This window comes from Onychomys torridus, chromosome 17 (genome assembly GCF_903995425.1).
Source record: "Onychomys torridus chromosome 17, mOncTor1.1, whole genome shotgun sequence".
NCBI classification, from domain to species: domain Eukaryota; kingdom Metazoa; phylum Chordata; class Mammalia; order Rodentia; family Cricetidae; genus Onychomys; species Onychomys torridus.
The window spans coordinates 17,589,833-17,604,880 of record NC_050459.1 but is presented as its reverse complement, the minus strand read 5'-3'; the positions used below and the strand labels follow the sequence as shown (position 1 = coordinate 17,604,880).

Genomic DNA, 15,048 nt, shown 5'->3' with positions numbered 1-15,048 from the left:
ACTGAGGTCCTCAAGCTTGTGCAGCCAGCCCTTAGCTCACTGAGTCACCATCACCTAAATCCCAAACACTATCTCAAAATAAAAACTTCTAAAACGGCTCAGTGGTAGTAAGTTTGTACGGCATACACCAGGCCCTGACGACAACACACATGCACATGTCAAGCGGGAGAGAGATGGCTCTGCTCCCTCAAGCCCACCTCTGCCGTGAGGTTCTCCAGTAACGTGCTTGTGTTCTTTCAGCCCAGTCACATGTGCCATACTCAAAGAACTCAGAACACCTGCATCCCAGGTCTTGCTGGAGGGCACAGAGTTGACTAGACCTCCACCCATACTTAAGATGTTCCCATATGCTCTCTCCTCTGTCCGGAAGCTACTTACAGGCATATGTCTGAGAAAACGCTCTGTTTTCCACCCCTCTTTTCTTCCTGAGCTCAGTGACAGGTGCCACCAACTAACTACCCAAACACTAAGTCAGAAACGGAGTCCCTGTTCATGATGAACCCCAGAAAGCACACACATCTGCACCACCCACTTTTGTTATGTCAATGTATATGCAAATAAGCTAACACAAGTCAAAGGGAACGTGGAGCTGTCCTGGAGCATGCCTCTCCGTTGCTCACACAGCGGACTCTGCTACTTTTGGTCCTCACTTGCCATCCCAGCTCAGGATTAGCCTAAATGTCGGTGTTTTCTCTAGGACTTGCTCACTTCAGGTTGAAGTACCTTTCTCTGCCCTCAGGGCCTCTTCTGCTTTCCTGACTGGTCCTGCCCAGCTCCTTCTCCAGCCTTCCGTTGCTCAGCCCACAGTTCCTAACCACCTTCCTCATCCAGAGTCCACTTTCTCACAGCCACACATGCTACTCACACCACTGGGTGCTCTGTTCCACACATCTGGATGACCCTTACAAGCCCAGAGAGACCCCACGCAGCAGCCATTTCCCCCACCCCTGGGAATCTCCACCACACATCTTTTTCTAAAACCAGTTTTGTGTGGCCAGGCCAGCTGGAGGATCACGCATAGCAAGCTCGGCATGCTAGGGTCAGCCCCTACCTATTTCAGTCAGTTCCGATCAACCTTAGAAGTCTGCACTTGCTCTATGTTCCCTGTAAAATGCCAAAGCTCTCAACAACAGTAAAAAAAAGGGGGGGTGGGGGGAGAAGGTAACGGCAGATGTAGCCACTGTGCATTTACACACGTAAGCACACTATTAAGTGACTGTACGACGAGGATGCTGATTATGTGCAGGCGGAGGAAGCTCTGAATCAGAAAGTTAGGGGAAATAGGCATTTTTCAAGACAGACTAACCGGAAGGAAAGCTGGAGGCGCCTAGCACTCAGTCTTTATCCATGCCTTCCTCTGGACTCTCAGCTAGGAGTTGCCAGCCACCAAGTAGACGACTGCTCTAAAATATCCGTGGGAGCCTTTGGACAGCGTCGAGGCAGTTGCAACCAGAGCTCTGTGGCTCTGTGCTAAGCCTCTAATTTGTAATCCCTTCATTTCCAAAAAGGGCACCTATGCTTAGCTTTGGCTCTCCCCAGTGTTCCTTGAAAAACAAAAAAAAACAACAAACAAACAGCAGAGCAATCTTCTCAGAGGCAAAGGATCTAGTCACATTGGACAGTAATGAGACAAGAAATCCAAAGCAATAATCTGGCTTCAGCTTGACGCTCTGCAATGCAACTTTTCCTTCCCTGGAGAATGTGCTGTGCTTTGTGCTCCTAAAATCCAGACCCTTCCCCTCACCCCATAAAAGTCCAGTAAATCCATAATCCAACGTTTCTTATCTTCTCTGTGTTCTATACCCTGGAGTTATGGGCCATGACCTTGATCATAACTGTTCTCAGAAAAAAAAAACAAAACAGGAACCACTTTCATGTTACCCACTGACATACAGCTGTACCCCCGTGCTGGACCTTAACAAAGCCTAAACTGTTCAAGCTCACCTCACAATACAGACTGCCTGCACAGGTGATTGAGTGGGTGTGTGACAATAAATCTATTCCGAATAGGAACTTCATTTCTTTCCTGAACATGAAATGGAGATGGGATTTAAAGTAGCCTTTTCTCAATTACTAGCACTGAGATAATAACGAGCTGGCCTTCACAGATGCACACCAACATTTCACACTGAGGTCTGGCCATAGGGTTTAATCAAAAACAACTTATTAGCCCTGGACTATCAGATTTCCATCACTATAACAATACCCAAAGTAATCAGCTTATGAGGAAGAAATGACCATCGGCTCCCAGTTTTGGAGGTATCAGTCTGTGAATGCTTGGTCCTGTGGCTCTGCAGCCTGTGATGAAAACCGCACATGATCGTGGGGGAAAGCTTGGCAAAGCCAAACCACTCACTTTACCCCTGGGTCACAAGGGAGAGAAGAGGCTAAGTTCCCACGGTGCACTTCTAAGCTACATCACCTGATGACCGGAAGACTTCCCACTGGGGTCCACCTCGACAATGTCCCACCACCTAACTGGAGCACCTGGCCTGGGACCACACTTTTAGCACATGGACCTTGGGAAGATTTCAGATACAAAGTGCAGTCACCGTCTTGGATAACCCTGTGTTACTATGGCCTCTACTGTGCACAAGTCTCACCTGTTGGTTAAAACAGAAGGAATGAATTTAAATTGAACATCTTATCATACTGAGAAGACCCAAGCAAAATTAGTAAGGAAGCAGCCTTTGCTGGGGTGAGAAAGACAAAGGTTTGGGGACAAGCCACAACCTTTGTGCCTTCCCAAGGAGGTCCGCGATCTAGGCTGAACTTGAGCTTCCACCTCACCTGCTTTAGTGGGGTAGCTGTGAAGGGTGAATGACCTGCAGAATGCACACTGCTGGGCGTACTCCCAAGCATGCAATCTCTGTATTGAGGCTGCTCTGGCTTATGACTGGCAAGTGAAAGAAGGCCACGCATCAGGAAAGGGAAAACTAGGCTGGCAAGGGGCAGGCAGGAGGCAAGCTGGGAAAACCCTGTCTTTGGCCACAGCCAGAGCAAAAAGGATTGCTTTCTTTTTTGAGGTTCTCCATGTACTACAATCAGATGTCAAAGCAGGGTTACTAAAGTGGTAATATGTTTTAAAGTCTTGAAATTATCAATAAATGGATGCTTTTAATAATCCACATGTATAGGCAGGAGTTTTCCTGTGTCCCACAGCTGCTCTGTTCCAAGCAAACACATAGAGGCTTATATTAATTACAAATTATTTGGCCTATTGCTTAGGCTTATCATTAACTAGCTCTTACAACTTAATTCAACCCATTTCTATTAATCTATGTTTTGACACACGGCTTCATGGTGTTACCTGTGTTTCATTATATCTTGCTCCCTGGCAGCGCTCAGCGTCTCCCCTGACCCTGCCTTTTTCTCTCTGTATCTTTCCTTGGATTTCCTGCCTGGCTATGACATGTCTTGCCATAGGCTGTAGTCACTTCTTTATTAACCAAAGGTAGCAACACATACTCACAGCATACTGAAAGACTATCCCACAGCACACATGCAGTTCAAAAATTATGGAATTCAAAGACTCAACAGGGACTGTGCACACAAATATCAGCTCACACTAGAGTATGTGCCAGTAAACCAGACTAACCACAGGACTGAGGCTGCAAGACTTAGGAACACCATTATCTGAATCCTACAACTTTGCTCTTGGGTTGAGTTTCTAAACCCATTTGGAGATAACAAAAGTTTCAACTTGAAGCTTTTTGCTGGACCAGCATGACTCCTGCCTAGCTTGTGGTCTTCAATCCTGCCCCACTATATCACACCAACTACTGTGCATGTAAGCAGGTGCACTCCCCACAGTCTCCACTGCCCACGGGCAAAGGAAGAGAGCAGAGAGCTCTTCTGTGCCTGCACCCAGGGCAGGGGCCTTTCCCACTCCTGGGCTTTTGGTTTTTTCTGCCTGTGCCTTCCCAGTGTCTATTCACAAGGCTTTGGCTTCTTGAGGCCCTGTTAAGAAACTGCTGTTCCAAACAGCTAAAACCACTTGACATGTAGTACAGCAGACACCCTGCAAGGAATAACCGCATACTCATCGCAGAATGCTGCACCCAGAGATCAGGTAGTGCCTCTGCCAGGCGGAAGTTGCTATTGCTATGCAAATGACTTGGAGAAGATGCATCCAGGCTCCCTTCCAATATCCCCCAAAGATAGCCAAAGACTGTAGTTTTCACCTGAACACATGCTGCAGCCAAGACAATGCCTAGGCCAGCAGAAACAAACATAATTCACTCATCAAACCATTAATTCTACAAGCATCCATTGCACGCCCTTGTGTGTGAAGTACTGAGCTAGGTGGTGAGCGCCAGTCGCACACAGAACATGATCAAAGCTTGTCCTGCAGCAGCATCCGAGATGAAGTAGGTGTACAGGATGAAGGCCAAGGAGAGAGCCTAGTACCCCAGCGTACTCGCAAGCTTGGAACACCTGACTGAGGCTCTGTCTCCCACCCAGCCACCTACTGCTGCTGCCTTGAATTCTGTCCATCCTCAGTCTTCTGGTCACTTTCTCACCAACCTCCATGTCCTTTCCTCCTCCTAGCTGCCAGCTCTGGATAAGCATAAAAGGCAGACAAATTCTCATTCTCACAGCTTCCTCAGCCCTAGAAAACTGTCCCTTTTCATGCAAACGCCTGCTTGACACAGGCCTTACCATTTATTCCTCTCCACTATAGCCTCCAGAAACAAGAGAACTTAACAGAAAATGTTGTGAATGCTATGTTTTGATCTTTAAAAAAGAAAAGTAAAGTAAAATAAGCTGCAGCTAGACACAGCAAGAGCTCAGTGAGGCTGCTGCTTCTTAACCAGAAAACTGAATGCAGCACCTTCGGAGCTCCCAAGAGGAGCTCCAGTCCTGGTGTTGAGGTTTCTATGTGTGCCAGTTAGTGCGCCGAGTCACATCAGCTTCCATCTCTGATGCTCAGCGCCCTTAGCAATCACCTTCCCACACAGTATCATAACTGTAAAGGCTGCAACCACTGTTCAGGTTACAACCACGATTCTTTCTACAAATGAGAGGGATACCGTTCCGCTCAGTCAGCCCCAGTTAAGCAGTTACCCGTGAGATAGACACCTTTCCTTCTAGCAAATTCAGAGTGTCCTTGGCTCAGGTCCCCATTGCCATAAATTGCCATGTCTCTGTAGTAATGTATCCATTTGTATGTAGGAAGTTCTTTTTCTACATTCATAGAAGACGAGGGAGATGGCTCCAGAGCCTCAGGTCATCTGTAAGATCATCTAGATGGTCCTCCTCTGCTTGATTTTAATATGCTATATCTTGAAACATTCCTTCTCTGGCAAACACTGGATTTGGACCTCACCTTATATGAACCTTCAAGTCAGTGATCAGCTCACTGCTTAACATAGACCCAGCAGGAAGATTCTCTAAATTATCTTTTGGGGCTAGGGGTATAGCTCCATGGTAGAGCACCTGCTTAGCATGTAAAAGGCCCTGGATTTGATACCTAGTACCCTTCACAAATTAACTGAAAATGAACAAATAAATACCCTTTCCCGGGTTGCCTTTTGTCCCTTATTTTTTTTTCTTCTGGGGTCTCCCACCTCCCTGTAGTTTCGTTTTTGCTATAGGTTTTAGCTATATTACCTTCTCTGACTATCCAGACCATCTTGATGTTTTAGAGAACTCAAAGTCGCTAGAAAAACAAACAAACCACCCCTGCATAACCTCATAACATGTCCCCCAATAAAGAATACATCCTGGAAGTTCACATCATCGCTATCAGTTTATATTAAAAACTTCCTAGATGTTGTGCCAATCACAGCTCTCAAGATGCTGCAGAAAACCATGAAAATCTGTATGGAAGATTTCAGAACACCTACTGACGCAGTATGCTGTGACCAGCTAGTAAGTCAAAACAACGCAATTCAGGGAGAAGGAAACCTATCATCATCCAGCACTAAAATATGGAACAAAGTTTTCCAAGAATGCCAAGATTAAGCTCAAAGAAGAAAAATGAATATTAAAATTGCTGTGTTTACATAGGTGCGTTGCATGCAGTCAAAGAGCGTTGTGTAGATGATAAAGAAATGAAATTAAAGAAAGGAGAGTTTTGTTTTGAGTGTTAGTCAAAACGTTAGCTCTGGTATGGGGAACATGAGAGAGGATGCTCCAGGCAAGAACTGGGATAAAACCATGGAGTGGGTTTTGGAGATGATTGCCTTGCCCCAAGATCGAGAACAGGATTGGAAACAGGAAGGATTGCCACCATTGCCAAGGAAGTGGGTGAGCACCGGGCACTCTGAAGTAGACTGCCCTGCTAACTTACAGACAGGACTGGCATGTGAGACCCTAACAGAGACCTGACAGGATTCTTCCTCTAAGCAGCATCAGCCCAAACCCTATTGTTTTGGGAAGATCCCTGTCACTCTTGCTTAAGGAGTGTGGTGGTGGTGAAATTACTATATACACACAAGGTGCCAATACCAGGACGGGGGAGGGGGCGGGGAGAAGGGACCGGGCGTGAGGGGCGCTGCTGTATTTTTCAGGGGTATGGAACACCTAGCATGGTGATTCCTTAGGTTAAAATCAGAAAACGTCTCAGCCTGCCCAGTGTCATCTCCAGGAAAAGAGCCAATATCGCGATGTCCTGCCACCACCTACTGCAAAGTAGACTTCCCCAACACTGCTGTCAACTGCAGCTTCCATATTTCCTTCTCAGAATGAGACGATTTCGGGCAGGAAGTCTTTCTCGAGCAAGGGCAGCGCCTCTGTGGGGAAGCCCCACGACCCCATTCTCGGGCTAGGGGGCGTTCCTGCAGGCCTCACACCAACTTCTCCAGGTTAAAATGGCTCTCCGGGGCTCTACCTTGGCCTCCCAGAATTCCATCCATGCTCTCCCCGCCTGTGCCTTCCTGCAGCTCCAGCCGGTGGTAGAATCAGCTGCTTGGTTGCTGTGGCCCTCCAGATGTTTGTAATTAGACCGTGGGTCTAGTCTAAGATGGCCCTTAGCATGCTTTGGTCTGAAAGCAAGGACCGCAAATAGCAACAGTTGCCTTCAGGGCTCTAGATCCCTGCCTGGGGTGTCTCCGAACAGACCCCTGTCCCGTGAAAGACTGCCTGATGCTCTACCCCTGGCAGAGCCCTTCTCCGACCAGGCCTTGGGTCCGGTTGGACAACCCCAGCGAGGCTTCCAAGGGAATTCTTCCTCCCTGCCACCAGCGACTCCTCTGGAATGACCTTAATATAAAAAGCTGCCAAATGCCCCAGGGGTGAGTGGCGTCTTCCAGGTCCACCCGCGGACCCACGGGGGTCAGGCAGGGCCCAGGACAGGGCAATCGCCCCAGTCGCCCTGAGAGATCTGGGGAGGATGCTCTCTCCGTGCGGTGCAGGAGAACTAACTGGTCACCTGAGCAGGAGCGGGCAGTGCCACCTCTGGAGCGCCTGCCGCGTTCACCCAAAGCAGCACCCCAAGAAAGCCGGGCGGCCAGCGCGAAAACGCCGCGGTGCAGAGACCCTTCCCGGCTCCGCCGCCGGGGGAGGCGGCAAAAGTTCCTCCCAAGCGCGCCGGCCTGCCGGCCTCTGTTCAAGGTGCTGAAAAGGACTGTCGGGGCCAGCGCGCCCCTAGCCCCCGGGGCGACCAGCCGCGTGCCCTGCCCGCCACCCCCCGCCCCCATGGCGCTCCGGGAGGGTCAGCTCCAGCGCGGCCGAGCGCCTTCCCGCAGCCACTCCAGGCGCCTCGGTGCGGGGCCGCCGCCGCCCCCTTACCTTCTTCTTGCGGTCACGGGAGCGGTTGCGCCGCTTCTTGTTGGATTCCTCCTTCTCCTTCTGCTCCTGGAGGGCCTGCGCCTCGATGTCTTTGATTTTCTTCAGCTGTTTGGCCGCCTGAGCCATGGCGGGTCGCCGCGCTCGGTCCCCGCCTCCCGGGCCCGCGCACTCTGCGATCCGCCGCCGCCGCCGGCGACACCCTCCGGGCCAGAGCCGCCGGCTCCTTGGGCTGCGCTGTGAGCGCGCGAGCTGCTCACCTCGCGGCGGCCAAGGCTGCGGCGCCCGGAAGAGCGGGCGCGGGGCGCGGAGGGCGAGGAGAGGCCGGCGCGCGCCTACCCGAGCCCCGGGGTGGCGCCTCCCGCCGCGGCCCGAGCTCGCTCGCCCGCGCCCCGCACCGGCTCTGGGCTCGCCGCGCGCCCTCGCCGCGCCCGCCCGCCCGCCCGCCCGGGCCCCCCTCCCCTCTCCTGCGGCGGCGGCGGCGCGGGGGGCGGGAGGGAGGAGGCTCGTACTGCGGCGCGGGCCGCGGAGGGCGGACTCGCGGGCCGGCGGGAGGCGCGGGGGGCAGCTCGGCGCGGCCACCCCAGCGGGCTGGGAGCGGGGCGCTGCGAGCGCGCGGGGTCCCCACTGCAGCGAGGCCCCCCGGAGCGCGGCGTGGGGAGCTGGAAGGGGGGCGGGGAGGGCGGGGAGGCTCGCCTCTGGGCGACCGGAACAAAGCGGGAGCGCTCAGCCGGAGCCCGAACCGGGCGACCGTGCGGCCCCGCGTGCCTGACGCCGGCGGAAACGCCAGCCTCGCCGGGCCGGGCTGCGGAGCGTGGGACCTGGGCGCCGCTGCGGCACCGACTCCGCTAGCACGGAGCCGGGCCAGGGGCGCCCTCCGGGAAGGGCCGAGGCTCCTGCGTGAGAGCCTGATTTGCCCCTGTCAAAGCAAGAGGGCCTTTCCTTCGCACATGTACCAACTCTAGGTAGAAAACGTGTCCAAGCGTCAAGCAATTCTTTTTCTTTTCGCTCTGTTGGGACGGGAGTGGAACTGGGTCTCCTCACCAGGGACCGCCCACCCTGCATTAGCAGGTCTCTTCCCCACCCTCCTAGGTACTGGAGTCGGGACCCGGTGTTCAGCTTGTAAAGAGCCTTACCAGCTGGGGTCATGCAGCTACCATCGCAGACTGTGGGAGGGGGAAGTGGCTTACGCTCATTTCACCACTCAGTCATGTGACAGGCGGGGAAACTGAGGCCCGGACCTATGAACATTGCCTTTCAGTCTGCCGCAGCTCCAACCTCCTCCTTCCCTGTCCCGCAGGATGCTAAGGACTGAGTTTTTTGAACACCAGTGTTTGAGACTTGGGGAAGTCATTATGAAACAGCCTGCTTCCTCCTGCCCCCCCCCCCCCCCCCCCCCCGGCCTGTGCAGCGGTTTAAAACAGCTCTAGTGAACAGAGTAGCGCTGGGTACTGTGCTACCCCTTATCTCACAAACACATCTCGCTCAGTGACTTCCATTTCTGTCTTCCCCACTAGGCACTTGACGGAAGTACAGTGCTGGCTGAGCCTAGGGTTTTGACGGGTCTAACTACTGTCTTTTCCCAGGGGTGAGTCCTGAGTCTTTTTATTGTAAGCATAACCACAAACACCAATCACATATGCAACTCCAATTGCCATGTAGCTATTTATTTTCGATGTAAAGACACTGGAAACTTGATTTAAAATGTATTTGAAGCCGATATACTCCCCCCCCCAAAACCACCATTTCAACATGAAGTTGATATATTATTGATGAGATTTTACATTTTTCTGCTGAGTCTTAAGAAGCGAGTCTATTCTCGGCTGGATTCAAATGAGGCGCAGTCCCTCACCACCGCAGGTCTCTCTCTGGTGGTCACTGGTGGATAACACACCGTGGCTGTGACCAGCCTGCCCTGAACAGTACCCTCCTGAGCCCCAGCTCCTATGTCCTTTGGATTCCTCTGGTCACCCACTAGAAGGTCTCTTCACTGTAGTCAGGATAATCTTTTCAAATAGATATAATTATTGTTACTTCCCTCTGAACATCCTCTTTGTTCCAAGATGAAGATCAAAATCTGTTCTATTAGCTATGAAGACCTGAATGATCAGCCCCACCCTGTCCCCCAGCTTCTCATTCCAGGCCTTGTCGGGTGCCCAGGGCTTTGTTCGCCCTTGTATCTTCAGCACCTTGGCCAGTACCACACATTGCGGGGAAACTCGGGGGCTTAAAACCGGGTCCGCTGTGTACTGGTGTTAAGAAATACGAATTAAAACAACAGCGCTTACGTTGCACTGAACATTTCCACTGCTTTCCAGATGGGTACCAATGAGGAACAGGGACGTCGAGTAGCTTTTCCCGAGATCACACAGCTAATAGAGAGTAGAGCTAAGATTTGAAGACCAATAATCTGGTGGCAGAGTCCCCCCACTGCCTCAGAAAACGCAAGAAACCATTTCTCTTCCTTGTCTGTCTGATAATGTCTCCTTTGAAAGACAGAGAAGAAGGCATAGCGGAATGCTCCTGTAAAACAGGGTGGACTAAACTAGTGTCTGTCGAATCCTGAGACTGGTCGAAACCGTGTTTAGCTCCAGAATACAGATGTCTCTTGCATATCGAAATCTCTACAGGAGCCAGGCGGTGGTGGTGCATGCCTTTAATCCCAGCACTAGGGAGGCAGAGCCAGGAGTATCTCTGTGAGTTCAAGGCCAGCCTGGTCTACAGAGTGAAATCCAGCACAGGAACCAAAACTACACGGAGAAACACTGTCTCGAAAAACAAACAAACAAACAAATCTCTACAGGAGCCCTTTGAAGGCAAAATAAAATCCAACAAAATTCCTCTGAGACTGAGAGTAAAGCCTTATCAGCAAGAAACAGAGATCCTGGCTCAGCTGTCCTTGGAGCCGTCACTTAGGTGGTGGCTCTGGCCCTGGACTTACACAGTTCCCATGGGGCCAGGTGTAGTAAGTGCTGTTCAGTTTCTGGATCCTCTTGTCAGCTGCTTCTCCCAGGACTGGTGATGTACTGCAGACCTCTGCCATAGAGACAGAACCAGGAAGATACAGGCTAAAGCTACTTGCTCCACAGGCTCATCTGGACCCAAAAGGGAGGCTGGAGGAGATAGCTGGTGAACTCTCCTCCGGGAATGAGGAGCTGGGTGAGGCCAACATGGGGGCAGCTGGAGAGACTGCCTTATTTTTGGTGGGAACACTACTCAGGTACGGTGATTTGAATAAAAATGGCCCCACACGTCCGTAGGGAGTGGCACTATTAGGAGGTGTGGCCTTGTTGGAGGAAGTGTGTCACTAGGGGGAGGGCTTTGCTGTCTCAGAAGCTCAAGTCAAGCCTGGCGGCTCACATTCTCTTCCTGCTGCCTGCTGATTCAGATATAAAACTCTCAGCCCCTCTCCGGCACCATGTCTGCCTGCACAATGCCGTGCTTCCTGCCGTGAAGATGACCTACCAAACCTCTGAACTGTAAGCCAGTCCCAGTTAAATGTTTCCCTTACAAAAGTTGCCGTGGTCATGGTGTCTCTTCACAACAATAGAGACCCTAACTAAGATACCAGGTAACTCTTCTCAGACTTCTTATTGCCACAGACCATCTGTATCTTTTGCTAAGCTGAATGCTTACTGGGCCCTAGGCACAGCCAACCATTTATAAAGTATTTATCAAAACAAAACATGCCTGTAATCCCAACATCAGAGGCCAAGGCTGGGGGATTATGAGTGGTTTCTTTTCTTTTCTTTCTTTTTTTTTTTTTAAACAGGGTGAGATTCTCACAACACCCTATCCAATCCCAAAAAAAAGCATCTATTATGGTTTAGCTATGAAATGTCCTACCAGAAGGTCCTTTATTGAAGGACTGGTCTCCCAAGCAAGCAGGGCTCAGAGGTGGGGCTTTGGGGGGGTGGGTAGGTTTGAAGGGCTCTCACTTCATGAATAGACAGATCCATTGATAGGTTCAATGTTTTGTTTTGTTTGTATGTTTGTTTTTTGAGACAGAGTTTCTCTGTGTGGCCTTGGCTGTCTTGGAACTCACTCTATTGACCAGGCTGGCCTCAATCTCAGAGATTCACCTGCCTCTGCCTCCAGAGTGTTGGGATTAAAGGCAGATAGTGCCATCACCACCACCACCACCCCACCCCTGGCTGATGGATTCAAATTTTGAATAGAGTATTGGGAGGTGATGGAACTGGGAGATGGGGCTGGGTTGGAGGGAGGGAGTCACTGGTGATGGCTCTGTCCACTTTCAGTTTTTTCTTGATGATTGCTTGCTAACTACTGTGAGATGGACAGCCTCAACTGCACACCCTCACCAGCATGACGCTCGGCTTCATGACAGGCCCCAACAATGAAAGAGGCAAGCTTGGGCTGAAACCTCTGAACCCAGGAGCCCAGCTAAGTCTTTTCTCCTCCCAGTTGCTACGTTGTCATGGTGACAAAAGTGTGGCTATCCAAGTGTCATCACCCTGGTTTTCCATGTAGAGAAGCTTAGGCTATGTGCATCTAAGTGACTTCCTTTCCGCCATATTCCAATGAAGCAGAATCAGAGTACAGGCCCGGGGTGAGGCTCCATCTTTCAATATCCCCCACCAAGGTATGGTTCGGGTATGAGGTGTCCCTCCAAAAGCCATAAGACAGACCATCAGATGACCCACTATGCCAGCAATGAGCTAGATCTTTGTAATGTTGATTTGATAGGATTTAAAATCACTATGGGGATAAATCTTTGCATATGACTGATAGAGATTATTTAAGTAATTGAGATGGGACCGAACAGTGGGCAGCATCATTCTGTAGGCTAGGACTCAGGACTAAATGAATCCGAGGAAGAGAGCTGAGCCTGGACAACCACTTCTCTGCTTCCTGACTATGGAGGCAGTGTGGCCAGCTGCCTCATGCTCCTGTGATGGATTGGACCCAAGAACTGTAGGCCAAAAGTCCCATAACACATCATGGCAAGGAGCAAGGTGGCCTGTAGGCAGATGTGGTGCTGGCGACATTTAGGCAAGCAGGGAACAGGAAGTCAACTGAAACACTGAGTGGTATCCTGAGCATAGGAAACCTCACAGCCCTCCCTCACAGTGATACACTTCATCCAACAAGGCTGTACCCACTCTAACAAAGCCACACCCCCTAACAGTGCCACTCCCTATGAGGTTATGGAGGCCACTTACGTTCAAACTGCCACATCTTCCTTTGAGTGACTTTTGTCAAGCATTTTTGCCTCAGTAACTCTGTGAGTAACTAATAGCATCATCAAAAGTATAAAAGTGATTGTAATTACCTGGCCACATAAAACAGGCAGCCAAAGGTCCAAAACCCACATGACATCAAGGTCAAGGGAATCGCTCCTTCGTGTAGTTCCAGAAGGCCACCTCCCCCACCACCGTCACAGCTCTCTCAGATGTCTGGGCTAAGATCAGGGAGGACACTCATCTCTGGTTCTTCTTATCATTCCTAAGGAGTCCTCACCCCCTGAGCATCCCTGAAACTTGTCCCCAACTCTGAGGTCAGAGTGACCACTCACTTGGACATACTGGGCCGAGACAGCCTCCAGGAGCCTCCACTTGCCATTTCCACAGAGAGTACTGTATTTCAATGGGTCTTTTCATTTGTCTGGTTAGCAAAGGGAAGGGAATCCATTTTTACATTTCTGCTTAATCCAAGATTTCCAGCCCCGGCTCCCCCACGCCAACTCCATCCTCTAAGCATATGGTTTATACAACTGGACCAAATTATGTTTTTAAAAGGAACATTATTAATAATTAATACAGCTTGCCAACATAAAAGCTGCCTCCTGAACTAAGTAATATAAATAGCTTAAGCAAACCAGTGCATTTAGACATTGCTGAGAGCTTGTTTAGCGTAAGAATAGTTCCACAAAGCAGACCACCGAGCAGGTCACAGTTTACAGCTGGGAACCAAGGAACTGAACTTGTCTGTATTCAAGCTCAAATCCCTGGGCCTGAGACTAGAACAGTCCTCAGGGGCTATGTTTTGACTGGTATACATGGACATACATCCTAAACTAAAGCTGAGTCTGGGAATCTCTCCTGTCCTCTCCTGCCCCTCAGGAAAAGAAGCAACTAGCAAATATCTGTTGGCCTGAGAGCCCTCTCTCCACGGGGCAGAGACTGTGGCTAACTCTCTCCAAAATGGTCACTAGTCATTCATCCCAATGTCAAAGTAAGTGAATCTGAACAGCAGAGAGAAGGTTATTCAGCCCGTAGATTTGGCGACAGAATATCTGAGTCAAAGTGGCCACCATCAGTTGAGTGTCTGGCCGGCTGACCGGGTGGCAGGAGGCCTCCTGGTAAAAAAAAGGGAAAGACCACATGCAAGATAGGTAGCCAGAGAGGGACCAGGACCTATGCGGGGATATTTTGGTTGTGCTTTAACAAATAAATCTCGCCTGGAGATCAGAGGGTGGGGCTAGCCACTAGAGGTCTGGCAGTGGCGGCACACACCTTTAATCCCAGCACTTGGGAGGAGGAAACAGGAAGTGATATGGCTGGGCAGAGAGAGGAAGTAAAGGTAGGATGGAAACAGGAGCTTGGCCCTTTCCGGCTGAGGGTTCGGTAGAGGTAAAAAGTCTCTCGAGTGGCTGGTTCCTTTACTGATTTTCAGCATTTACCCCGATATCTGGCTCCAGGTTTGTATTATTAAGACCAATTAGGATTCATGCTACAGACCTGGATGGCTCTTTGGTCTCACAGTCAGGAGAACGGAGGGGGTCTCGTGAAATCTACACCACTTCCCATCTAAGGCAGCAGCACGTGACCTCACAACTCTGCATTAATCCCTGCCTTGAAGTTTCATCCTCTGTGAACACCAGCCCTGGGGACTGGTGTGGTTTGAATAAGAAACAGGGTCTCCCAGATCATGTGTTGGAGGCTTGGTCCTCAGACACTGGTGCCACTTGGGGAGGTCCTGGAAGATTTCAGAAGATGAGGGCTGGCTGGACAAAGAAGATCACTGGGGCCAGAATTTGGGAAGTATCTTGACCTAGGACCCTGACTGGACCCCTCTTCTTGGGACTCTGTTCTAGTTTGCTTTCTGTTGTAATGACAAAACAGTATGATTAAAAACATGGGGAGAAAAAAATTTATTTGGTTTCCAGATTTCAGTCCATCATCAATGGAAACCAAATCCTCAAGGCAGGATCTGACAGTGGGAACCACTTCCCATGGCTTGCTTAGCCTGCTTTCTTAGACAATCCATGTGCCCGGGAGTCACAGCATCCACAGTAGGTGAGGTACATCTACATCTATCATTCACTAATCAAGAAAATGTCCCCATCACCATGCC

General features: G+C 50.5%; 2 protein-coding genes across 6 annotated transcripts in view; one reads left to right on the top strand and one right to left on the bottom strand.

Annotated features, from left to right (window-relative positions):
- Ank1 (ankyrin 1) overlaps positions 1-8,170 on the bottom strand; it is a 186,582-nt gene extending 178,412 nt beyond the window's left edge. For 4 of the 5 annotated variants that reach the window (XR_004942988.1, XM_036166317.1, XM_036166319.1 and 1 more), the window contains exon 1: positions 7,735-7,917. Coding sequence is in view for 4 of the 5 variants with exons in the window: in XM_036166317.1 (XP_036022210.1) it covers positions 7,735-7,860 (126 nt within the window). In the remaining variant the exon portion in view is untranslated. Of the gene's footprint in view, positions 1-7,734 lie in introns of all 5 variants that reach the window. The other variant, XM_036166316.1, reaches the window with a different exon arrangement.
- LOC118569179 (translation initiation factor IF-2-like) lies at positions 7,859-8,583 on the top strand. Its single transcript, XM_036166905.1, has 2 exons — positions 7,859-8,172; positions 8,229-8,583. The coding sequence occupies exons 1-2, from the start codon at positions 7,859-7,861 to the stop codon at positions 8,581-8,583; spliced, it is 669 nt and encodes a 222-aa protein (XP_036022798.1).
- Positions 8,584-15,048: the final 6,465 nt, after the last annotated feature.

Excerpts from the sequence above, each read along its gene's own strand:
- LOC118569179 (XM_036166905.1), top strand. The coding sequence starts at position 7,859 with ATGGCGGGTCGCCGCGCTCGGTCCCCGCCTCCCGGGCCCGCGCACTCT. Across the intron at positions 8,173-8,228 it reads CTCGCCGCGCCCGCCCGCCC|GGAGGAGGCTCGTACTGCGG; the intron begins GCCCGCCCGGGC and ends GGGGGGCGGGAG.